We start from the raw sequence: 27,083 nt of genomic DNA, 5'->3' as shown, positions 1-27,083 counted from the left end.
AGTGGTTTGAGCGTTGGACTAAGACTCTGGAGACCAGGGTTCGAGTCCCAGCTCGGCCATATAGACCTGCTGTGTGACCTTGGGCAAGAAGCCACACTCTCTCAGCCTCAGGGGAAGGCAATGGCAATCCCTCCTCCTCTGAACAAACCTTGTCAAGAAAACCCTATGATAGGTGTTCCTATAAATATGTCAGAAGCCCCTTCAAAATATATACTGTACTGTAAGCCGCCTTGGGCCCCAGTTTGGGAGAAAGGCGGGATTAAAAAATGAATATATAAAGACAATAACAACAAATCTTTGTCTGGCTCTGCTATGGAATCCTGGGAATTCCATAGCTTTAGAGCCAGAAAAGACTTAAAGCGATACCAAACCGGATTATTTCTCCAGTGTGGATGCAGCCGCTGAAAAAGGCGGCGCAAGGAAGGCGAGGCGCGTTTCAAAAGGCGTCACTGGAGCCTCGGGCCGCCATTTGCTGGCTTCTCTGGAGCCTCCTCTGGAAGGAAGGCAACAAAAGCAGCCCCACTCCGCCTCCGCCTCCTCCTGCTGCTACTGGGCTGCCAGGGAGGGAGGATGTTTCATTCAACGCGGGAACAGTTAAACGTACGTATCCGCCACCGCTGGATTAGGCCCCCTTTTAAAGACACGTGTCTGCAAAATCAGGGGGAGTCACGTCTGAATGGGCACGCTTTGGGGTAGACACGTGTACCCCCTGTGAGCCACAATGGCCACAAAGAGCCCACTTTCTTCTTCACTCCGCCCTGTGAAATGTGCTCTAGGTTTATTCCACCCCCCCAAAAAAAAATAAGCAGACATATTGGCACACTGCTATCATTAACGCTTATTTGTATAGAGCTGACCAATAGGGAAGCCATTCTTGCCCATAGAGAATATTTGCCCATAGGGGAACATTGGAGATGTTTCCTAGGTTTCACAAGTAATCCCCAATATTTCCCTATGGGCAGATAATCTCTAATGTTTCCCTATGGGCAAGTATTCCCGAATGATTCTCTATGGGCAAGTATGGTTTCCCTATGGGCAACCATGCTTTAGTATGTCCCTCCCTATAGGGGCATAAATTTACATGGCCCTTTACAGAAACAGTTCCAAACATTACATCCTGCTAAAGGCGTACAGCCTAAGGATATATATACTATTATGGAGATAAAATACAATACTATAATAGTAGCAATATTTTTATTTTAAATTGTTGTTGTGTGCCTTCAAGTCATTTCCTATCCTGGGGTTTTCTTGGCAAGGTTTGTTCGGAGGGGGTTTGCCATTGCCTTCCCCTGAGGCTGAGAGAGTGTGCCTTGCCCAAGGGTCACCTACGCTGCATCCACACTGCAAAAATGATCCGGTTTGACCCCACTTTAACTGCCGTGGGATTCTTGGCACTGTAGTTTCTTGTAGCACTAGGCTCTTTGACGCAGAGGGCTAAATGTCTCACAAAACTACAGACCCTAGAATTCCATAGCATTGAGCCATGGCAGTTAAAGTGGTGTCAAACTGGATTATGTCTGCAGTGCGGATGCAGCCCCAATGGGTTTCATGGCCAAGCCAAGAACTGAACCCTGGTCTCCAGAGTCATAGTCCAACACTCAGACCACTACACTATGCTGCCTAGCGCCTTGGTTTTATTTCAGATCTTTCTCTCTCCGATAAATACAGTTCTGAAGTGAGGTATAAATAAAATCTGTTAAATTGGAGCAGTCCTTAGTGAGGAAGTTCTGAAATGCAATTCCTCCATCGCAAATCTTTTCTTCTTTTTAACCAAGGCTGCATTTACACTGCAGAATCAATACAGCTTGACACTACTTTAACTGCCATGGCTCAGTGCTGTGTAATTCTGGAAATTGTAGCTTTGCTCTGGAACCACAACAAACTACAGTTTCCAGAATTCCATAGCATTGAGCCATGGCAGTTAAAGTGGTGTCAAACCAGATTATTTCTGCAGCGTGGATGCAACCTCTCTCAGGACGTTATCACACAGAAGAAATTGGAAGATTAATGGAGTGTCATCCCGAATGCTATCATGGGGGTTTACGTTTATTCGCAAAAGGTTATCACACACAATCGAAGGCAATGCTGAGTCAATTCAAACCCAATCTAGGGTCAACTGAGAGATGGGTAAATTTGGGGAAACGTAGAATTTACAAATCCTGTTCCACTCCAAAGTTGCATTCAGTTTGAATTTGCCAGGTATGGAATGCATGTCTTGGTCACCCTTGGATTGCCTTCGAATCAGACTACAATTCCCAAGCTCCTTTACTGGCTGCAAAAGGGGCTGGAAAAGTGAAGTACATGGGAGATAAGTACTCCTGTGCTGCCGGGGGGGGGGGCGTCCCTTCCCGGTGACAAGCCCTTCTTTCCTCTCCAAACCACCTGATTATCTGGGAAGGTTAGCCATGGCCACCCTCTGAGGCTAAGAGAGTGTGACTTGTCCAATGTTGTTGTTTGTCTTCAAATTGTTTCCAACTTAAGGTGATCCTAGGGTGACCCTGTCACAGGGTTTTCTTGGCAGGTTTATTCAGATGGGTTTTGCCATTGCCGTTTTCTGAGGAGGCTGAGAGAGTGTGACTTGCACCAGGTCACCCAGTGGGATTCGATCCCTGCTTTCTAGAGCCATAGTCCAATGCTCAAACCAAGTACAAGGTTACTTTGGACTGGTTTTGAATTGGTGAATTAATAATAATAAATAAATAAAATTTTTATTTATATACCGCCCTTCCATCAGATCAGGGCGGTTTACAGCAATTAAAATTACAATCAACAATAAACATTAAAATCATACAACAATTACATAAAACATAAAAACAAAAGGCCCCAGGTTAGCCAATCCCGTTGCCAGTGCGGCGGAAGGAGGCCTAAAAGACCTTAGTCAGGGAATGCAATTCCAAACAGGAAGGTCTTTAAATCCCGTCTAAATTGGGCCAGGGAGGTAGCTGAGCGGAGCTCTATGGGCAGCGTGTTCCAAAGGGCCGGGGCGGCGGTGGAAAATGTCCTCCTGGTGGTGGAGACAAACCTCGCCCCGGGAACCCTAAGTAATTGCTGCCCAGATGTTCTGAGGGTGCGGGGCGGAATATATGGGAAGAGGCGGTCCTTCAGGTATCCTGGGCCCAAGCCATTTAGGGCTACCTAAGTAACGTGAAATAAAGTGTAATAAATGAACAAATAATGTGAAACAAGGCAAACAATTGAACAAATAACATGAAACAAGGGCAAAAGCCCTGCCGGAAGTGTAAAAAGGTAACAATCTGATTCTGCTCTCACTGCGCATGTGCAGGGATGCTAATTTGAATTCTAGACTACGATGAGTATGATAATTTCTTTTGCATTCACACTGCTTTGGCTTTGGGATGGGTGCTGTGTTCTTCAGTAGTGTGATAACCATCCACGTACTTGCATTCATTTCCAAATTGGCCCCACTTTCTTTTCTTTCGAAATTGGAAGACATTCCTCCCGTGTGATAACGTTGTCAGAGAGCTCTACAGATCCCAGGATTCCATAGGATTGAGCCATGGCAGCTAAAGCAGTATCAAACTGTGTTAATTTTGTAGTGTGGCAGCAGCCAAAGGCAGCTGTAAACTCCTCCTGAAAGCTAGCCAGTATTTTCCTTGCTGGGTTGTGTTTGTCCAATCCCTTCACATCACTACAAGCAAAGAGATCCTGCCAGGAAAAAGGTGCCATGTTATAAGGTTGCTAAGATTGTGTAAAAGCTCATTGCTCTGGGAAATCAAGCTCAATAAAACCACCTCTGGATATTTTGGGTTGAGAAGCAGAAAGTCATAAGAATTCAGTGCATTTCATCCATACAGCTGTTCTGCTGAATTCTCAAGGAAAAGGAGGTTGCTTATCTCACTCCATGCCTTCACTTAGTTTAAATCTGTTTCATCCATATCCTCCAAGGAGAACAGAGTAGTACAGAGACATAGGCTGGAAGATCAGCATGCAAACACATTTTGTACAGTTGGCCCTCCGTATTCATGGATTCATTATCCACAGATTCAACCAACCATGACTTGAAAATATTTGAAAAATATATAAATTCTAAAAACCAAACCTAAATTTTGCAATTCTATATAAGGGACGCCATTTTACTACACCGTTGTATTTAATGGGACTTGAGCATCCAACGGATTTTGGTATCCACGGTGAGTCCTGGAATCAAACCTTAGCAGATACCAAGGGCCCACTGTAATTAGATCTTGTAAATCTGTTAGTTTCAAACGTTCTACAGATTCCCTTTGCATACAAAGTAGTTTGTTGTAGTTGTGTGCCTTCAAGTCATTTCTGACTTATGGCAACCCTATCATGGAGTTTTCTTGGCAAGATTTGTTCAAAGAAGGTTTGCTGTTGTGTCCCCTTGAGGCTGAGAGTATGTGACTTGCCCAAAGTCATCCAGTGGATTTCATAGCTAAGCAGAAATCAAACTCTGGTCTCCAGAGTTCAATTCAAACCACTATGACATGAGGAATACTGCTGTTTTTTAAGCATTTAGCCCACCTCTTTAGCTTGAAAAGTGGTATAGTAGCTTACATAAAACCAGATAGTGATTCCCAAACTTTAGTCCTCCCGATGTTTTGGACTTCAACTCCCAGAAGCCTCAGCCAGCTTGGCCAACAGCTGAAGTTCAAAACATCTGGAGAACCAAAGTTTGGGAACCGCTGAAACAACAGCACCAAACACTGTTTCCTACAGATTTGCAATCTAAAATTAAAAAAAAAAATGGAATAGGACACAAAAACAAAGACAGGAATCCAGTTGTTATAGCAGTCTTTTCCAGCCTTTGGCTCTTGTTAGGTAGGATAGGAGTCTGTGGGGACTGGCAAGTGATGTTTACAGTGTACCAAGGACTGGCATCATATTTGTGCCCATTGGATACTATTGGCCCCATACAGACAGGCCAGAATAAGACTGCTTCGGGTCACTTTGGAGGTATGCTGTTTCAATGATGCAGGCGTACTAAGAGTCCAGAAGCTGCGCCAAAGTTGCGCTCCAGTCCTTAGGACTGGATTGTGGCTTTAGCTTCTGGACTCTTAGGACACATGCATCATTAAAACAGCATACCTCCAAAGTGACTCGCAGCAGCTTTATTTTGGCCTGTCTGTATGGGGCCATAGTTTCTTTCCTTCCTAGAAACTTGCTAGATACCAGAATGGTCCAGACACCCCCCCCCCCCACTGATTAGCATTGATTTACTACATCTGGAGGGCACCATTAGCCTGGGGAAATTACAAAGTGACTTTGGGCTTGAACAGAAACATTTCAAATGGAAGAGCTGCCCAATGGAGGTACATCTCAGTGGCACAGATGCAGCAGGGCTCTTTTCCCCATCTTCTGCTGCTACTAAATCGTCCAGCAGGTTGCTATCTTGATATGGGTTAGACCTGTTAATCCCTTGCCATGAATGAATTCACATTTCTATATGAGCTTAAGGCACTGTTAGATTGATGATCCCATGTTGCTAGCAATGTATTCTGCCTTTAACTAAAAATCTATGGCTTGGTGAATAAGAATTTTAGGACCAGGGCCTGTGTGTCATTTAGGGGCTGCACTATAAACTTGCAACATAGACCTTTCCACAGTCTCATCCCACACATACACAAATGACAAGATTCAATTTTAATTTTGAAATTGCACATGTTTCATTTCTGAAAGTAAACCATGGACCACACTAAGACTTTTCAACAGTGCCCTCAGCATCTCATCTTTCCCCCCTCCATTTTTGTTATTATAACATCCAGTCTGAAGGAGTCGCCTACAAAGCTTTCTGTCTAGTTTTGTAGATTTTTTTCTGGTTGTTCATAATAAAGTTATGACCCTACTGATGTTTGATTTATTTATTTATTTTATTTTTATTCCAGTGGACTGAACATAGCTGCAAGCATTTCACTTGGAAGTTCTTTTGTTCTGGCCTCTGGTTACAAAATTGTGAATGAACTCTCCAAAGTCAGTCTGTCTCATATAAGTAATTCTCATTTGATAAACGAAATACTTTCCAGAGGAGAAAAAACGTGTACTTCTTGATGAGTGTTTACTTGCAGGAAATTATTTCTCCTGTTGTCACAGTCACTGGCAGCCTGCAAAATAAATCTAAGGATACTTTATTTAAAATTAGTTGTGACTCTTATTTTAATTTTAATAAGTTGTTTGGAGATAGTGTGTTTGTCTACTTCTTGGCTAACAAAGACAAAGACCTTAATTTTTATTTTCTTTCTAGATCTTGGGATGGAGAGCAGCTGCAAGTATTGCTTGGTCTGTGCTTTTGCTTCCTCTCTGTATTGCAGTCTTTGTCACCATTAGCAATATTGACTTTGTCCACCCTGTGCAATGGATCACAGGTATGTACAATGTCTTGTATGAGACATACAGAAGAATGCAGTGGTCCCTCCACATTTGCTGGGCTTAGGGATGAAGGACCCCTGTAGATGTGAAAAAATGCAAATAAAAAACCCTTATGCTTTTTACCTAAGAGAAACCTCTCTAGGAATCTCCATGTCCTCCAGTGCAACTCTGTGGTCAACATCTGCCAGAAGTTGATCATAGAATCATGCTGGAGGACCTCCAGAAGCCTAGAGAAGTGTTTTCTCTAGGAACTTCTAGGTTCCCCAGCACAACTCTATGATCAACTTCCAGCAGAATTGCACAGGAGGACTTTGAAATTCCTAGAGAGAACATATTAATCAAAACCGCCAATAATCAAAGTTGTAAAACTCGAAGTTACAAATGTGGAGGGCAAACTGTACTGCTATTCTGCACTTATGTTCCATTTTATTCAAAGTTTTTATGTACATTATCTTGCTAATCTTTACAGCAGTCCTGAATAACAATGATAACAAACCAACTTCATGTCACATTGAGAGGGATGCAACAAAGAGAATAGCTTGAATTTGGCCATTCAGTGGCCACCTTCATGTCTTTTGTTAGACTAGCCTTCCCCAACTGGGTACACTTCAGATATGTTGGCTAATCCCCTGCCAGCACAGACAATAACTATGCTTGCCAGACATAATGAAAGTTGTAATCCAACATATCTGAATGACACTAGCTTGGAATTTGTCGTCGTTTTGTGCCTTCAAGTTATTCCCAACTTATGTCAATCCTAAGGCAACCTGTCATGGGGTTTTCTTTGCTCAGAGGGGCTTTTCCTTTGCCTTCCACTGAGGCTGAGAGCATGTGACTTGCCTGAGGTCACCCAAGTCTGTGCTAAATCATGTTAGGTTGATGTGCATAAGCTGAACCTTGGATTTATCTGCTCCCCTTTCATTCTCCTAATAGGTCTACTTTACAATGTTTTCTGGAAACAATTTTCTTTTTCTGTTCTTGTTGTGGTTATTTGCTATCAAATCAGCTTCAACTTCTGGTGACCCTATGATGAAAGACCTCCAAGAGACCCTACTGAGGTCTTGCAAACTCAGGGCTGTGGCTTGCTTGATTAAATGAGTCCATCTGTAATGTGGTCTTTCTCTTTTCCTTTCGCCTTCAACTTTACATGCATTATAATGTTTTCTAGTGAGTCATATTGTCTCATGATATGTCCAAGTATGATAGCCTCACTTTAGTTACTAGGGTGCGTTTCAGAGCGCTGAAAAATGGCACTCTGCCTGCGCCATCATTAGCTGCACCAAGAAGCCCCAGCAGCCAAACCGCGAGGCTTCCCGGCACAGCTAAAAAGAAGTGCCAAAATGGGGCTTCTTCTTGCATCGCGGAAATGACGTGACGAGGCGCCAATGGTGCACTCGACACATCGTTCGCTCGATGCTACATGCAGACGCTAAGCGTCTGGCACGTAAAATGGCCACGCCCATGTGTATAGGGCATGGCCATTTTTACGCCCCCGTCACATGCTAGGGGTGAGGCCAGTATGGACGCTAGGTCCTCAGCCAACCCCTAGCCTTTGACCGGGGCGCTGCAAAGGCCCGTGCGGAACAGGCCTAGGTTTTCTAATGAGAGTTCAGGCTTGATTTGCACTCAGATCCATTCATTTGTCTTTCTGACTATCCATATTATCTCTAGAATTTCCCTGCAGGACTGCATTTCAAATGAATTGATTCTCTTCCTGTCATTTTCTGTTTTAGGTTCATTCAATGATTTGTATACCTCCTATGTTATCTTCTGTTTACTTCTGATGTCTGTGGTAATAGTGGTAATAAATATCTTCAATGTTGAATTTCATGCAGGTGAGTTTTCAAAGCTAAACTGAATGAAATGTACATTCCTCAGAGATTGTTGCTTAGTGCTGAATTGTGTTTTAACTTTGTCAGTCTGTTTTATTTCACTATCATCTAATGTACACTGCAGAAATACTGCAGTTTCACAATGCTTCAACTGCCATGGCTCAGTGTTATGGAATTTTGGGATTTGTAGTTTTGTGAAATATTTAGCCTTCTCTATCAGAGAAGGTATTGGTGCCACAACAAATACAAATCCCAAGATTCCATCTCATTGAGACAAGGCAGTTAAAGTGATATCTAACTGCATTATTTCTCCAGTGCAGGTTAGACCTGCATAACATAAAACTTGGCCTCTGTCCTGTAGTATTATTAAACTCTTTCTTTATTTGTAAATATTGAATAATTCTGAAAGATGCCTTATAAATACATGAGGACCTACCTGGCCATACATTGTCCTTTCTCTGCCCCTTCAAGATGGTCAGAATGGTTCAAAAACCCATCATACTTTGTTCAGGAAAATTTCCCTATCATATTATGAACTTGCAAATACTTAAATGAGGAGGAGTGATGGTTGAAAAGTGATGTCTCAAATGTGTGACTGAAAGTAGAAGATTTGTGTCTTGGTTTGTGGTTGTTGGTGTCTAATGTTGTTTTTCTTATGTTGCAGTTGTGCCTTCAATTCCTTGTTCCCGATTGGCATTGATCAGCAAGATTATCCACCCCCAGCAGGTGATCCATTCAGTTGCCCATGCTGTCATGGGAATGCTGGTGGCTTGGTGTGCTGCCATTATGACAAAGGGAAAGTTCCTGTTTTTATCTGTGCCCTGCACAAATACAGAAAGGTGATTTCTCAGTGATTATAGAGCAAGCTCTTTATTAAATATAACGTCTTGTGAAAATAAATATCAAAGTGCTGCCAAATTCTTTATGACAGACTTTTTTGTTTACATCTTCATTTCCCCAAATCATTACTTACTGCTAGTATAGAAAGAAAGGCAAATGACTAGAGCCGGCAAAACCCATTTTTACTCCTGGAGAAATGGTTTTATACTTGTTACTCTTTTGTTATGATAAGTTTCCAATCTAATAAGACAAACCACATTTCTCTTGCTTTCAGTCATTGCTTGAAAATATACCAGCTGCAACCTTTACTTCAGATATTTGTCACGGAGAAGAGGAGCCTTTGTCCTGCAGACCCAAGTTGGTCTATGGAAGTGCTTTGTCAGGCATGTGCAAGTGCCAGCCGAGAATGTTTTGTTTCTCCTCCCTCTTTCTTGCATAGGGAAGGGAGAAGAGGAATAGGGCAGGCCACTTTCTAACTTCCTGAGAGTGCTTTGCTCCTCTTCTTCCCTGTACAGGGAAGGAGGTGGAGCAAAGCTAGTCCTCACCCAAAAGTACTGGGTAAAAAAAGCTCTACCTGGTGCATTGGTTTGAGAAATCTGATGATGGCATGGTATGTGGAAATGTGTCCCTCATTTCAGGGGTTTTTCCATACCCTCTGACATTGTCCAGGTCACAGAGGGTTGAAGTGGGAAGGGTGGCAATCTGGATCTCTGGCTAGTTTTAGTCCTTTACCTTGGTCTCTTAGATGGTGGTCATTGCTGCCACTGGGAAGAGAACTTTTCCACTCAAACACCTGCCCAGTTGTGCCCTTCTTTTCAAAAAGCTAATTGTAGATTAGAACAGGCAGTTTTCCTGTAGTAGAGTGGTGGAAATTACTTGGCTGTACAGATGTTGAACTGCATCTCTCAGCATGCCTTGCCACTGGCTTTGCTGGGCAAGGCTGCGGGGAGTTGAAATTCAGCAACTTCTAAGCTAGAGTGCTGCATAATTCTTAACCTGATGTAGAGCTACATAAGCACCTATTAGAACAGTGATTCCCAAACTTTGTTCCTCCAGGTGGTTTGGACTTCAATTCCCAAAAGCTTCAGGCAGCTTGGTCAACAGTAAGGAATTCTGGGAACTGAAGTCCAAAACATCGAGAATGATTGTATTAAAAGTTTAAGAAGGTGAACAAGGCAAACTGCTCTGTTAGGATTTTCTGATTTGAAGCATGTGTATTTGCTTCCTTTTCCTTATAGGAAACTGTTCCGTCCATTTGTTCCTCTCTCTTCCCTCTCACACACAAACAGCATCCACACACACATTTGAGGAATGAACAACGTTCTTCTGTCTCCTCTCTGTAATTATGTTTGCATGAAAATTATGCTATTTTTGCTGGATCAAGCAGGGATGGAGGAATTTTTTTTCAGAAGGAGGCTTGGCCCACACTTGTATAGCTAACCTGCTAGTTTGTAGAACAAATAGAATACAATCATTTAAAGAATATGATTGAATATTATCATCATAAAAAAAAATCAACTGTTCTTTTACAGTTAATTTTTTAAAAACAATTTTTGGAAAATTGGTTCTATTTTTTTAAAACTTAAGTCTTTAAAGATAGCACTAAATCTAGTATTGCTGCATACATTTATTTTTCTAATTAAACTAAAGTTACTGTTTTTGCTTCAGTGCAGCTGATGCTGATCTGAATGTGTGCCTAAATGAGTACCACCTCTTTCTCTTGCTCCTTGGAGCTTTTATGGGTTACAGCTACAGTCTCCGGTATCTTGTCAACAATTTGAACTACCTTCCATTCCCAGTTATACAGGTAGGTGGCAAAAAGGACAGTGGGGATATAGTTCAAACACTGAACAAGAGGTGCTGTTCTTTCTTGTGCACATTCCTTTCTTGCAATTATAACTTGCACATGTGGGGTGGGAGGAAAAGTTCTAATGCACGTGGGTTCAGGAAGGATTCTTTCATAAGAAATTCCTCAAATGCAATAGGTTAGATCTATAGAATAGTCCTTTGGGTACCAGGCAAAGATTTTTAAAAATTTTCCCCAGCATTATAAGAACTTTTTTTTAGTGTTTTTGGATCATTCGTTCCCGTTTTTACTTAGATGTAACATGCTGTAATTTTCTCCCAACTGCTGACTTTATCTTGGCTTTATTATGTGCTTTCTCTTGTACATGGTTAGTATTAAATGTTTTTAATGTTTTGTACACTGCCCAGAAAGTATTTATTACTAGTCAGTTTAAAGATACTCTGGTATAATGGAAATACAGAAATGAGATCCTGCGATTCATGAGTAGATGAAAGTTTATAGGTGCAGAAATTCCTGCTCCCTTCTTTCCTCCCAAATGCCTTGAACTCCCTAGAAACATCTTTAGAAGGTTAAGAACCTTCCTGGATTTTATGATCTCCAGTAGGAAGGGGATTGTTCCAAATTGGGCAGAGGCACCTTGCTTAATTGCATAAATGAAGCTTCCTTCTGCTTGCAATTCTTGGGGGTCCAAACCAGCAATTTTTGGATTTACCTACTGCCTTTTATAGTTACTATAGCACTGGTAATTGTAGAAATAAAATAAGTTGGCCTTACTAGTTAGATTTATTGGGAGATCTAGTGCAGCTGCCATCCCTGAAACAATTTATAATTTAAAATTTGACTGCTCTCTCAAATCAATATGTTCCTGAAACAGTTCCCTCCTCAAATATATGCACAATATTTTCCAGCAATACAAGTACCTGCGCTTCAGAAGAGCCCTTCCACTACTGGCAAAGCATAGTTGTGTGGAGTCACTTTATATGGTTAGGAACTTCTGTGCTGCCTACTACTTCTTTGGTAAGATTTCTTCTAAGGCAATATACACCATGTTATTAGATATGGGGGAGGTGGATGAGGGGTGACTTTGTCCTTGTGCGTTTTCCAGAGGCATCTGAATGCTTAAAATAAGAAGGAAAGTGTACTGGAGTAAAGGAATATTGGCATGGTACAGCAAAATGATTCTTCCTTTGGACATTCTGTCATGTGGGACAAATAATTTTTAGTAGTATACAGCCAAATGGCTCCACCGATGCATGGCACTATGTGTTGGGGAGCACAATAAATCATGACTCCTTTCATGTTGTTTCATTAAGTGTGGTGTCTCTGCTGCAAAATGTGTCCCGTGGGTCATTAGGACCACTTGTCTCTCATCTCATGGCCGCCACTGCCGTAGCTTTGTAGTTTTCCATACATAACTCTGGGGATGAGAAAAACTCTTGTCTGCAGCAAAATGTACCCCTACCCCTTCAGTCCTTGCTAACTGCTGCTGCATATGACAAGTGTTCAGCCCAGCGTAGCAGCCCACCAAAAGATATGGGCCTTGCAACTTCATGTGTATGGTGTTCACTGACAAGGCAAAATTGACCTGGGAGGGGAGAGGAGAGTTATTAGTTTCTTGTGGAAACAAAAACGAGTGTTGAACTGAAAGATACTGAGCAGCGTTTGTTGTTATTGTTGTGTGCCTTCAAATCATTTCTGACTTGTGGCAGCCCTAAGGTTAACCTATTACTGGTTTTCTGGGGCTGAGAGTGTATGACTCTCCCAAGGTCACCCAGTGGGTTTCTATGACTGAACGGAGAATTAAACCCTGGTCTCCAGAGTCATAGTCCAGTGCTGAAACTACTACACCATGCTGGCTCTCACTCCAGTTGTTCAAATCCACACTCTCATCCTAGGGGAAGAAGTTGTGTGGGTGGTATTGTGACTCATCTCTCCTCCTATTTCTAAAATTGTATTTAGATAACATAAAGCAACTTCAGGGACAACTACAGAGATAGACTAAACAGGTAGAGCACCTTGGGGCAGATGTAGTGTGAGCAGTGGCATCAGATGTTTGTTTTAGGAAGATGTAATTATACTGGATTAATTCCAGATTTAGGCCCCATACAGACAGGCCAAAATAAAGCTGCTTTGGGTCACTTTTGAAGTATGCTGTTTAAATGATGCATGCATCCTAAGAGTCCGGAAGCCCGCCAAAGCCTGCTCCAGTCTTAAGGACACACGCATCATTTAAACAGCATACCTCCAAAGTGACTCGAAGCAGCTTTATTTTGGCCTGTCTGTACTGGCCCTTTGTCATGCTTACAGTAGACCTGTTGAAATCAATGGGAGAAATTAGTCATGGCTAACTTAAGCCCCATGGATTTCATTGTGTTTAACAGCTAATTCTGGATCCAGCTAAGTTACTGGAACTGGGACTGTCTAGTAAGGAGAGGCTTTTTATCTTGGGTTAACAGCCAGGGTAAGACCATGTGTCATTGGACTGGGATTCCGTAGAATGTGATGGCATCTGACTATTAAATAGCTATACTGAGGCGGGGTACAGACCGCCAGAAAGAGGCGGCTGGCGGCAGCCTCTCTTTTCATGTAACCGCGCCGCAGCAACCAAATTGCGTGGCGCGGCTACGCAGAAACAAGGACCGCTAAAAAGCGGCTCCTTTTAGCACCGCTGCAAACTGCCTGCAGCGGTGTGAGCACATCACTGTCACGCGCACCTGTCTGGAAGGCGCACGGCAGTGACGTCACAGCTGTGCATGCCGTGTATATGGCGCCGCACAGCTGTGACATTCTGGTGACGTCCTAGGGTTGTGGGGCGTCTGGAAACGGCGCCCCGAGGCAACCCTAGCACGTCGCCAGGACGTGCTAAAGGGCCCGTGTGTACAGGGCCTAAACTAGCAAAATCATTCATTTCTTTTCATGTTGCCACATTTTTCCCTTAAAAGGGTTTTTAAGTTTATTGTTTGCTATATACATTTATATGGAAAATTCTTCTTTTGAAATCAAAGTATTATGTCTATGTTTTTACAGCTTGATTTTTCTGTTTGTGGTATCTTAGGTTATATTCCACGGGCATGGCTAATTACCACAATGAACCTTCAAACTAATAGGTTCGTATCTCTAAAAGTGTGCTGTTGTTTTTCTTTCCTAATCCATAGTTGCAATAAAAGTGGCATTCCTACTGATCTTGCAGATTGTAACAGAATATAGGTTTGGTAAGTTGGCTTTCAGGTATGTTGGGCAGGCAATTCAGATTCTAAAGCATTAACACAGCTGTTTTCGTTGAACTCCAAGTTGAGGAGAAAGCTGATGTAAATGCTATTGATAGGTGTTCTACACCAGTCTGTGTGAAATGTCTGAGCTTGTCTTTTGTTAACTGTTTCTAGACTCTCCATAGTAGCCACCTTTTAATACGATGTGATTATTAGAAAACACTCCTGTTCCCCATGATAACTTGGCCATTACCAAGCAGAAACTGTCCTGCTGTTTGAAATGGGAAACAAAGGGTTTCTCCCCATATCATTCAGTGTCCACACAAAATTAGGTAGGGGAGGATTTGTTGCCCCAGAAGAGGAAGAGGGCTTGAGAGGCAGTGTTATCCACACAATACCACTCAGGAAGACATTAGCAGTGCTGATTTTGCAATTTACCCCCCAGCCTTGGCAATATGAGAGATAATGATATGCAAGCAGCGATGGCCATTTTCCCACCCTCTGAAGAAGAGAACTCTGCAGCAGAGTTCTCACACCTCACACTACCCCACAGGAGGCAGATGCAGATGCAGCACTTGTTTTCCCTTCCTAGAGGTGAAGAAGAATGTGGTGCTTTCCTCCTTTTGCAAGGAAGAAGTGGATGACAAGACTATGGTACCCCTTCAATACCACCACATCCTAGCTGTACTACAGAACTGGTTATTTTCTTAATGCTTTAATGCCTATTCTCTTAATACAGTGAGGGTGCTGTGATCAAGTCCACCTTTTACTTTCTGGAATGGGGCCCAGCCATTCCTGCCTCTTCTTTAGTAGCATTTTAAATTAGAAGCCACTGGAGGGGCCCAGGGAGAGAAAATTGATTTCCAGACCTTCTGCAATTTCACGCCCCTGTCCTCAGCAGTGGACAGGAACAAGCTCTCTAAGAAATGGTTAGTGTGTCATTGTGTTTCTTGCTGGATTTATGGAGCCTGTTGGGTCATGGATTGCTGATGATGGAAGTGAAGACCCCACCTGGAATATTGTGTCCAGTTCTGGGCACTACAATTTAAAAAGGATGTTGAAAAACTGGAGCGTGTTCAGAGGAGGGTGACTAAAATGGTGAAGGGTCTGGAAACCATGTCCTAGGAGGAACGACTTAGGGAGCTGGGGATGTTTAGCCTGGAGAAGAGAAGGTTAAGAGGTGATATAATTGCTCTGTTTAAATACTTGCAAGGATGTCATATTGAGGAGGGAGCAAGCTTGTTTTCTGCTGCTTCAGAGACTAGGACCCGGAGCAATGGATGCAAGCTCCAGAAAAAGAGATTCCACCTCAACATTAGGAGGAATTTCTTGACAGTAAGGGCTGTTCCACAGTGGAACAAACTCCCTCGGAGTTTTCTTTGCCAGGGGTCCTTTCTTAAAAGGAAAGTTTAGAGCCTCCATCCAATTAAAATTCCATTTATTATTATTATTATTATTATTATTATTATTAAACTTTATTTCTATAGTGCTGTAATTATACACAGCGCTGTACAAAGTCGGTAAAATTAGGAGTAAATAAAAGCCTGCCCAAGGCATACATTCTAAGATAATAACAATTAAAAGAGGAATAGATAAAATTACCATATAGAAAAGAAAAAACAGATTAAAAACATCAAATATCAAACAGATCACATCATTTTTACATCACTTTTACATGCTAACTTGTTGGGTTTTTTAATTGGGTAAAATAAAAATAAACTTTTGATATAGATGTAATACAGTTATTGTTTATAGTCTTCATAAACACTTTGTACTAAGGTATGTGTTGAACAAAACCTCTTTCTCTCAATTTTGTGTGTTTGTTTGTTTGACTTCTAGTAAACTTCCTCTTCTCGACACAGTGGCTGGCCTCCTGGATTTGTCTCTCCTGTACCACAGCTGGCTATGTGGTCTGTTTCTTCTGATGACCTGGTATATTGCATGGCTGCTCTTCAGAATCTTTTCTACTGAGGTTGGTGCCAAAGGTCATATGCTGGTCTTCCCTAATCCAGCATCCTCCAGATGTGTCAGACTACCAACCCCATCTTCCTTACTCAACATCTGAAGGCTGTTGGGGAAGGCCGTCCCGTGCTGTGCAGTTGGATGGTCTCTGCTGCTATTGTAGCCTTTCTTTTTCAAACAATGTGGAAAACATCTCTTACTAGAGTGCCGCAGAAATGGTTACATTAAGGTTCATCTGTTTTCCATTGAAGAGTTTACCCTTCCCTTCCTTTCGGTCAGGGCTTGGTTGGCAGCCTGCCCATCATCTTGCTTGCAAATGGTGGTTGACATGATTATGTTCTTCATTAGTACTGAAGAAGGTTGTTTTTCATGCATAACTGCAGTTCCAGAGTGTGTGTATTTTTCATTTTTAGGCACATCACTTTCCTGTCCAGCCAACTTTTGTAGAAGAAGCAGACCAGTGTTTACCTAAAGTCTTAAACAGCAATCCTCCACCTCTTTTAAAGGTATGAGTTCAGCTTGATTCTCAGGCTTTCTGTTAACTTATTTATTGCATAACCTTAGGTATAATAATTGTCCAAGAAAAAACATAGTTTCAATGTCACATTATCAGTTTAATTATAGAGTACATATAAGAGGCCTGCAACCTAGGACTTAGCTTCACACTAATATGGAAACCTCATTTTTCCTCACCTCTCTCCCCTTTCTCCCCCCCCCCCCTATTTGAATTTATCTCTTACACTCCTCCTGTCTCCTTCCCTCTTTTCCTTTGAATTGCTTCTCTTTCCATTCCTAGGTCTCTGCTGTTTTTACTCCATCCTAAGACATTTTCTCCTATCTGATTCCAGTGACAAATGGCAGCCAGATAGCCTCTTCAGCACTCTATCACTCTGTAGCATCTATAGCAGCTCAACCAGGCACTCTCTGTCATCATAATGTTTTAGTGCATAACAACATAGGTTTACATAAATGTAGCTATCTAAATTTAGATTTGCTTGAATAACTGAAATAACTACAGCTCTGAGAATATCAACTCTGGTGCTTGATGAAATGTACAGTTTTTCAGTACTAGAGTTGTGAATTGTTTCCCACAAAGTTTGAATAACTTCTTTCTATGTATTTTCATGTTTTTTGTAAAGAAAATGAAAGAAATACAATTTCTTACTTCCTTAAATGGACAAATGCATAGGCAATATGACTTGCAATCTTTTCTACCAGTCAAAACTGGTTTTCATGAGATAGCATAATAAAATATCATGAATTATTTTAATAAAAATATTATTTCTAATAGCATCTAGAAGTAAAACTGTGGAAATTTGAATGCAAATTTGGTCAACTTGGTAGTCTTTAATACTCTGAAATATTTTTCTCTTCAGTTCTTAGCTTTACAGGACCTGATGTTTCTCTCCCAGTATTCCCCTGTGCGACGTCAAGAGGTCTTTAGCCTTAGCCAACCAGGTATTTAGAACATAACAGGGCTTTGTTAAGTAGGAAGATGGGGAACTCTCTGTGAGAAGCTGACTTCAACTGAGAAGAATTCTCTTTCATTTTTGTATTTACCAAATGCAAACATGAGGAAATGTAATGGGGGTTTTATACTGAACATCTTCCAGCTGAAAAAAACCAACCTACTATCGTTGTGTCCAATGGTGAGTATGCAAAGGAACTGGATGGAACATGTACATCAATTGATTATTCATTCCCACAGTACAAAGCCAAATAATGCTTGTAGATTATATTAAAATGTGCCTATACACATTTTGCCTTGGATTGCTGGAGGCCAATGAAATCTTGTGTCCAAAACCCTTTTTTCAGTTCCTGACATTTTAATATTTAGTACCTAGCTTCTGACTTCTTTGTTGCTGTTTTTCTAGCCTGATAGTTTGGTCATAGTTGCAAACAGGCTAAAGGTGACTGTTATTTTGGATTGATTTTAGTACATTATTTATTTATTTATTTATTTATATTTGTATCCCTCTCTTTTCCAAGGACTGGGACCCAGAGCGGCTACACAGCATTAAAAACAGTACAATAAAAACATAAAAATAAAATAATAAGTACATTAAAAGAAACTAAACTATTACAATATTAAAACAGATAGTTATTAAAAGAATAAAACATATTTTAAAAAGATAAAGCTATAAATAAGAGGGGGGGGGGAACTGTTAACAGTTTTTTAAAATGGTCCAACATCCCAGCCTGTCCTTATAGCAATTCCTTAAATGCCTGTGTACAGGTAGGTCTTCACCTGCTGGCAGAAGGCCATCAAGGAGGGAGCCGTTTTGATCTACCTGGGCAGGGAGTTCGAGAGTCTAGGCAGCCACCAAGAAGGCCCTCTCTCGTGTCCCCACCAACCGTGTTTGTGATGGTGTTGGGACAGAGAGAAGCATCCAGAGTATCTCAGAGTTCCAGCCGGTTTATACCAGGAGAAACAGTCTGCCAAATAGTGTGGACCTGAGCCATGTAGGGCTTTATAGGTAATAACCAGCACCTTGAATTGTGCCTGGAAACAAACTGGCGGCCAGTGAAGCTGTTTCAACAGGGGCACTGTATGATCTCTGTAGTCTGCCCCTGTTAACAGCCTGGCAGCAGCTCTTTGAATCAGCTGAATTTTCCGAACACGTTTTCAAAGGCAGCCCCATGTAGAGCCCATTACAGTAGTCCAAACGTGATGTAACCAAGGCATGTACCACCGTGGCCAGATCTGGTTTCTCAGGGAACGGGCACAACTGGCGCACAAGTTTTAAATGTGCAAAAGCACTCCTGGTCATAGCAGAGACCTGGGCCTCCAGGTTCAAAGCTGGGGTCCAAGAGTACCCCCAAACTGCGAACCTGTGTCTTCAGGGGGAGTGTGACCCCATCTAACACAGGCTGGATTCCTATTCCCTGATCTATCTTCCGACTGACCAAGAGCACCTCTGTCTTGTCTGGATTAAGTTTCAACTTGTTTGCCCTCATCCTATCCATTACTGAAGACAGTCGCTGGTTTAGGATCAGGACAGCCTCCTTAGATTGAGGTGGGAAGGAGTAGTAGAATTGAGTGTCATCTGCATATTGATGACACCACACCCCAAAACTCCCCAAAATATTACACACTGCTCCTTTAAATGTCAGCTTCATTATGTGCAATAGGCTATAAGATGATACTTACCTTACACTATTCCCACACCCCCTTGCAGGGTAATATTGTAAAACTATTTCACTTAAGTGTTTTAGAAGTCAATACTCTGCTTCACTGCTTTGCAGTAGCTATTGGTTTCTTTCATTCTTCAACTTTTGTTTTGTTTCTATTTTAATATGCATTCCCCTTGTCTAAAAGGTGGACATCCGCACAACTGGACTTCAATTTCCAAGGAGTGCTTGAATCTTCTAAATGATCTCACACAGAAGCTGATAATTCACCAAGAAGTTGCAGCTGCAAATGGAAGGCTGAAACAGCCACCTATGGGAGACTTACGACAACCCCCTACCTCTCCAGGTACAGAACAGATCCACACAGTATTTGTATTTTTGACAATGGGGTTTGTCCACAGGGGGAGGCAGGGGAACCATGTTCCAAAATGGATGGGGCAGCAGGGTTAAGAATTCTTCATTCATGAAATAGTTGTACAAGATAAAAGGTATGTCCTTCATTTGTATTTTGAGGGTTTTTTTTGTATAATAAAAACTAACATTCTAACAAATGTTCGTTAGAACTCCTTCAAGCATTATGTGGGAATGGCACCTTTCTACGATTTTCCCCACAATCAGCATTGTGTCAGATATTTGCCTGTTTGTGTACAGATTGTATAAAAAGACTCAATAGGAACTTCATGAGCTAGTTTTGTAAAAAAAAATAAAAAAATTCCCGTAGCGGGGGACAACTTGAGATATTGACTACTGAGTGGAAACTGGAATTTCCTGCCAGCAAAATCAGTGGTTCTCAAACTTTGCTCCTCTGGGTGTTTTGGATTTCTCTCAGAATCCCTCATCACTGGCCAAACTTGGTAGTGTTTCTGGAAGCTGGTCCAAAAAAACTGGGCGACCCACATTTGAGCATTGAGACAAATTATTTCTTTATTTCCCTGTGTCCCGTCCCCCCCTCGTTCAATGGTTGTATAAGTTGCCATTAAATCTGCTACAAAACTTCTTTGGACTGAACTGGAGCCAGTTTTTAATTCACATGTTTATATAAATCACTTTGCAAAAAATAATTATTAAGCCATATTGGTGGAACTAGCCTAGCCATGATGGTGCCTAGAGCAACATGCCCCAACACAAACCATTGCACTACGTTTCACTTGCTGCCAAGAGACAATGGCCGAAGAACCTGTAATCCTTCCTATTTATCAAGTGGGCCCTTGGTATCCACTTCACTTTGGTTCCAATTCCCCCCCCCCCCCCCCCCGATACCAAAATCCAAAGATCTTGAAGTCCCATTAAATACAGTGCTTTTGGGATTTTTTAATGTAATATTTTCAAGCCATGGATGGTTGAATCTGTGAATGTAGAATCAGGATAAGGAGGGCTGACTGAGTATGCAGTAGATTTGGACTGGAGAACTCTGGTTATGTCTCCACAGTATTTCTCCACTGCATATTTAGGAAAACATCTCTATAGCTAGTCCTTTTCCCACTGTACATGAATCTAACATGCTTGTAGTATCTCTAAGGGACAGGCTACTTATCAGTGTATCCTAATGCATATGATTTATGTCACCATACAGTGTTCAGGATCAAAGGAGCCACATTAACTACTTCTGCAGGGATTTGCTGGAAACTCCTTGGAAATATTTAGGGCATTGTACTTGTGGAGGGGAGCGGGGCTATATTCTGCAGAGCTGCCCCATCTCTGATCTTCCTGCATTAACACAACTCCATGCACTTGGGATCTCTAGTAAGGATGGGCTCCTATTCATGTGGAGATCTGTTACCAAATTAATCTGAACATGGTTACTTTTTCACATCAACCTTTTATTTTACAATTTTTATGTTATTAATGCCACTTTAAGATTATGCTGAGTTTTATAGTAGTTAGAATAGGTGCTTTAAGAAATGTATGACTATGGAATGTGACTTGGGACAAGCCATCCAGATCATATTCTTTTATAAATTTCTTCCTTGCTAGGAGCAGCAACAGAAGAGAACTTGTTTCAAACCCCGAGGTCCATCCTTCTTTCTCGAGCCCATATGCCTTCTCTGGTTAAATCATCTTTGTTGCCTTTAAAAGCTTCACCTATGTCTGATCTTGGAAGCAATTTAGAGTCACCTTTTAGTCCTGTTCCTCTGAGTCGCAAGTCTGGAGTGTTGGATTTAAGCTCTCCTTGGCATGGATCAGTCCAGAGCCCCCACATTATGAGAAGAGGACCAAAACTGTGGACATCAGGTAGAAGGAGTTCTTTGGTCCCAACACTGTTGGTCCCATAGGTTCAAGGCAGTGTACAACAGTAATCATATGAGGCAGCCTGGGCAGAGAGTGTTTCTGAGCTAGTCACCCACTGAGGCCCTATTCAGATGGTGAAAATAATCCAGGATGAATCCTGGTTGAATCTCTGTTGTTCACATGCATCCCGAATGTACCTGATTAAGATGTGTTTTGTTTTTTTTTGGGGGGGGGGTGCCAACCTCCCACTTAACCTGGGATAATCAATACTTTTTTTTCTGAGTTTTTTTTTAATCATATAATTGGTAGTACGAATAACTGATGCAAATAGACCCGAGATAATTCAGGATTAAACTCTGCATGCCTTGAACATGTTTCAAATACATTTGCATTATCAACACCATGTTTATTCAAGTGCTTGCACATGTGAGCAACTGAACTCTCAGAGATGCACATAGATGCGTTTCCATAGTGTGAATAACAAACCTGGAATGCATGAGTGAGGTCATTCACATCGTTCTAATTTTAAAAACGACGTCCCAATGACTCCTGAGTTTCATGGCTCACAAGGGATTTGAACCTGGTTTGCTAATGGCCCACTCTTAACACTCTAATAAGATACACTGGTGTTCTCAGCTCTTCTAGTTCAGTGAATTACTTATCAGGGCATCTGTTTAGTTTTTTAAAATTATTATTATTTTTATAATGAACTGGATTTGTCTTGTAGATATGCAGTGGACAGACTCTCCACATGAAACCCGCCCAACAATTACTGTTGCAAAAAGTGCTAATGAAGTAGTGCAACCAAGTTATTTCTGTATGTGGCTGCAGAGCAAGAAAGAACAGGTATTAATCAAATGATTAATGGGTTTTTTCATCTCCACAGTTTGTTTATTTTCTCATATTCAAAAATCTTTTTAAACATGAGGGACTTTCATTCCAATTAAATAGTTTTTGAAGTGGGTGTCAGTTAGTGGAGCCTAAAAATAAAAATAAATTTAGTTTATTTTGGTAAAAAACTTTAAACAGAATACATGCTGCTCTGATCTGTTAGATATGTTCTGTGTTTCTTCATAGACTTCTTTTTCTTATTCTTCTTCCAGCTCAAAAGTTTCTTGTCAAAACGAGTATTGATAATGTATTTTTTCAGTAAGGTAAGGATGAATGCATAATTATATGGTTGACACTAGCTGGGCAGCAAAGAATTATTTTAACTGTCTTAGTGCTAAATGTTGTATATATTCATCATAACTATTAAAATAGAATACATTGAAACAAGTGATTTGTTGTTATGTGCCTTCATGTCATTTCCCTCTTAGGGCAACCATAAGGCTAAGAGAGTGTGACTTGCCCCAGGTCACCCAGAAGGTTTCCATGGCTGAGCAGAGATCCAAACTCTGGTCTCCAGAGTCATAGTCCAACACTCAGACTACTATATTCAGACCGCTTATTGAAGAATTAATTTCAAAATATTGCCTTCCATTTTTCATTGTTTTGTCTAATTTGATGGATCATTTTATAAGAAATGCATGGGATGCATCTTTTGTAGGGGGAAGTGTGGGTTAACACATTGAGCACTGAAATTATTATCAAAATAATTTTTAATACAGAGTTCTTTATGATTAAATGCTTTACAGTCAGCATGATCATGTCAGTACTTGAAACATCTTGTTTATCTGGTTGGCTAACATGCAAAACACTTGACTTTCTCCTAGCACCCTGAGGCTTCAATCCAGGCCCTCTTTTCTGATACCCAGATGCATATTTGGGCTTTGGAAGGTAGGCATTCTGTTCATATCTGAAATAGCCTGCAGATGAATTATATCCAGTGACCAGTTTCTGCTAATTACCTTGATTTCTATGGTGACTGGCAATAAAATGCATTTGTAAATATCCCATTTCATTTTTACCCAGTCTGAACATACTGGTGTAGTACATATATCTAGAATTTCCACCCCTAGTTTCTATTCTCAAAGCCTAAAACGTATAGGTGGCAAAAGGTAATTTCTAGGTGATTTAGGTGGAGAAGGGTAATAGGCATTAGTTACCTTTTTCTGAATTCAGAACCCTGACAGAGATGTAACATAACTTAGGCGGGTTACAAACCGCCGAAAAGCGGACGCAGCAAAGAGGCGCCAAAATGGTGCTTCTTCTTGTGCCCTGGATAGGACGCCACGAGGTGCTACTCGATGCATCATTCTCTTAATGCTACGTGCAGACGCTAAGCATCCGCCACGTAAAAATGGCCACGCCCGTGTGTATAGGGCGTGGCCATTTTTACGCCACCGTCACGTTCTAGGGGTGAGGCCAGTATGGACGCTAGGTCCTCGGCCAACCCCTAGCAGGTGACGGGGGCGCCGCAAAGGCCCATTTGTAACGGGTCTTAGTCTCAGTGACAGTTAACACATCAGAACTAAAATCTATTCATTTCTCTGAAGGTTTATCACATCTTGTAGCAGCCTCATTTACTGAAGATAGATATGGAGTTGTCCAAACAACACTGCCAGCTATTCTGAATACTTTGTTAACTCTTCAAGAGGTATGGAGTCTTAATTTCTTTGCTGGAAAAGTCATATGAACTCTTATTAAACTTTACTGTAACTTCTCTAATACACATTTACAGCTAACCAGAAAAGAAAGATCAGAGGGGACAAACGTTCCATTTTTATATGTTATGCACTCCATCATCTTGGATTCTACAAGCAGTTACTCAGCCAACAGCATTCTTGAGATCACATGTAGTCAACAGATGCCCTTAAAATTTATTTTGATAGCCAGGGGCCAAAATCTGTTTCTTGTCATTCTGGGGCTTAGCCTCTGTGATCTTACCTGATTTCAGAAGCTGATTAGGGTCAGTCGTAATTAGTACTAGAGTGAGAGACAATCAGAGAATATTGGGGCTTTCCAAGGAAGACTAGGAAATGATCCTGCCTGAAATCCTGGAGAGCTACTGCTAGTCAGATTTGGCAGTACTCGACTAGACAGAGCTATGTATTATATTAGGCAGCTTTGTATTTAATCATAAAATGCTAGTGTAGGTTGAATATCTCCTATTCAGAATTCCAAAATCCAAAATACTCCAAAATTGCCCATGTGGGTGGCTGTGATAGTACACCTTTGCTTTTTGATGATTTAATGTACACAGACTATTTCATCCACAAAATTATTAAAATATATTATATATAAAATTACTTTCAGACTATGTTTATAAGATGTATACAAAACATGAATGAATTTCATTTTTAGGCTTGGGTCCCATCTCCAAGATACACATTATGTATATGCAAATATTCTAAAATCAGATGATGATGATAATAATAATAATAATAATAATAATAATATCAAATCCAAAACACTTCTGGTCCTAGGCATTTCAGATAAGAGAGACTTAATCTGTATTCTGTTTGTTCTGCAGTAGAACATTGAAGTAGACCAGGAAAGATTTTGAACTGACAATTGTAAATCAGTCTAAAATAATCTGGATAATATTATCCAAGGGACATAATTTAGTCCTGTCTGTTTAAAGAATTCTCACAGTGTCTCACCAGGCCAATATTATGGTTGGAAGTTGAACTGTATCCATTAGTTGTTGTAACCTTGATCTTTCCAGATCTGATTGATATAAGCTTGATCTCCAAGTCTGTTTCAGTTGTACTGTGTGAGCTGAGCTGATTCATCTGTATGAAATGTAAACTTCTTTGCTGCCAACATGCTCTCTTATTGATTCATTTTGCATCCTAGGTGGTAGACAAGCACTTCAAACTCCCTCATGTTTCCAGCAAACCCCCCAGGATCTCAGGGAATCTGGCAGACACTTCCTACAAAACCCTTCGATTTGCTTTAAGAGCCTCACTGAAAACTGCCATATATCGGATAACCACCACATTTGGAGAACACCTAAAGTAAGGTTACAGGGAACAAAGGGATTATAATGTTCATTTCATTATATACCAAACTTGGGTATGGTGGCAAAGAGTCTGTACATGATTTCATGCATTAGTAGCAGCAGTAGTTGTATTAATTCCCATCATCACTCTTATTTATACTCCGCCTTTTCCCCAACACTGGGACTCAAGATGGCTTACAATTAAAATTAACGCAGTATAATTAAAAATATACAAAAGAGCAACATTAAAATAAAATTAAACTGTAGATCTTCTCACTAGTGAATGAAAACTTAAAAACTCTTTGTGGAAAACTACTGTACTCCTGGGATTCTACAGAAGAATTTTAAAATTTCAGTGTGCAGAAGTTCATGATCTATTGTGCAACATTCTGAGTTGCTTTGTACATAATTGTACATCTAAAGTGGATTCAAAACTAAAAGCCACATGGTAAAAATGCAAAAGCTTACCATATGGTACCCTTTTATCATGTCATAAATTTGAAGTAGACAGTTGAGGCTAGTGCTGCTATCTATTTTCTTCACAGGAAATGAAAGTTGCTATAGAAGGATCATAATTATGATCTCAACCATGTGGTTGAAGGTTTCAGATTATTGTTTTCCCCTTAAGGTTAGTGTGGGAGCTCTTGGAGTCGGTGTGGTATTGTGGCTTGAGTTTTGGATTAGGACTCTTGGACCAGGGTTTAAATGACTGCTCAGTCATGGAAACCCACTGGATAACCTTGGGCAGATCACTCTCTTACAGGAAGACAGTGGCAATCACCCTCTGAATAAATCTTGCTAAAATGACCCTGTAATAGGTTTGCCTTAGGGTTGTCCTAAATCAGAAACAACAGCAACAATAGAACACCTGATTTCTTAATTCAACATGAGATTAAAGCCATAGCTTTTCACAGAATTCCTAGAACTTCTGGGTTGCCTTAAATCTGTATCGTCTCTCTCTGGGTTCTCCATTTGTTAAATAAAATAACAAACACCCACTTCTCAGAGTGGCTATGATATGCAAATCACTTTGTACCTTATCTTTTAGAAACTCTAGTACTGTACAGTGATTCCCAAATTCTGGTCCTCCAAGTGTTTTGGACTTCAGCTCCCAGAAGTCTTAACCATTTTAGCAACCATTTTGTCTGGAATTCAGGGAGCCAAAATCCAAAACACCTGGAAAGCCATTGTTTAGGAATGTAGTAGAACATTCAGTAACCCATTTTGTGCATTAGGCAAGCTTAGAGGTCTCTGGTCTGATCCTGGGATATTCAGTGGGAAATGAAACGTACAGCTGGCCTTAAAGGGGAAAGAAAGAGTGACAGCAGATCCTTGTCCCATTTCTGCTTTGATCCACACATTTTGTGCTCTTGTGTGTCCTTTTGAATAACTAAATAGGGCTAAAGTCATGGTAGGGTTGGGGCAAACATATTTGATTTTGCTTGGGAGCTTTGCTGGTCCATTTCATACAGGTTGGGTTTCCATATTTTTCAGAAAATAACAATCCCTTTTCCTCATTATATATTAGCATGTTGTTGGATGAGGTTTGCAAATTTTTATTTTATATTCTGTTCTTTAGTGCAGTGCAAGTATCTTCAGAACATAAGAAAAGACTCCAGCAGTTCCTTGAGTTTAAGGAGTAGTGAAATCAAACTGACCATGCTGTTACAGATGGATAATTCAGCAAGTTTGCATCAAAAGAAAGTGAAAATTTCTACTGACTTCTCAAAAGTGTACTTTAATTGCAAGTCATTGGGTGACTGTGCTGTCAGCTGAAGTATCTGAAAAACTTGGATAACTTTAGTTTGACATTTTGTATAATAAACTGATTTTTTTTTAAA

The 27,083-nt window shown here is 40.9% G+C and overlaps 1 protein-coding gene across 3 annotated transcripts; it reads left to right on the top strand.

Annotated features, from left to right (window-relative positions):
* The first annotated feature begins 252 nt into the window (after positions 1 to 252).
* NDC1 (NDC1 transmembrane nucleoporin) lies at positions 253 to 27,083 on the top strand. Of its 3 annotated transcripts, XM_089515193.1 has the most exons (18): positions 253 to 600; positions 6,221 to 6,341; positions 8,079 to 8,180; positions 8,842 to 9,016; positions 10,686 to 10,824; positions 11,733 to 11,841; positions 13,880 to 13,931; positions 15,873 to 16,005; positions 16,409 to 16,501; positions 17,372 to 17,453; positions 19,315 to 19,473; positions 21,102 to 21,359; positions 22,084 to 22,202; positions 22,460 to 22,510; positions 23,072 to 23,135; positions 23,795 to 23,895; positions 25,098 to 25,258; positions 26,822 to 27,083. In XM_089515193.1, exons 1-18 carry the CDS (start codon positions 571 to 573, stop codon positions 26,883 to 26,885), a joined length of 2,013 nt encoding a protein of 670 aa, XP_089371319.1. In that variant the 5' UTR covers positions 253 to 570; the 3' UTR covers positions 26,886 to 27,083. The 3 variants fall into 3 exon arrangements, with proteins under 3 accessions (XP_089371319.1, XP_089371320.1, XP_089371321.1); XM_089515194.1 differs by lacking the exon at positions 22,460 to 22,510; XM_089515195.1 differs by lacking the exon at positions 8,079 to 8,180 and having other exon boundaries at positions 254 to 600.

This window comes from Sceloporus occidentalis, unplaced genomic scaffold (genome assembly GCF_023333645.1).
Source record: "Sceloporus occidentalis isolate IW3139 unplaced genomic scaffold, rSceOcc1.0.p SCAF_3, whole genome shotgun sequence".
Lineage (NCBI taxonomy): Eukaryota > Metazoa > Chordata > Lepidosauria > Squamata > Phrynosomatidae > Sceloporus > Sceloporus occidentalis.
The sequence above is the reverse complement of the archived record's forward strand: the minus strand, read 5'-3'. Positions and strand labels throughout refer to the sequence as shown.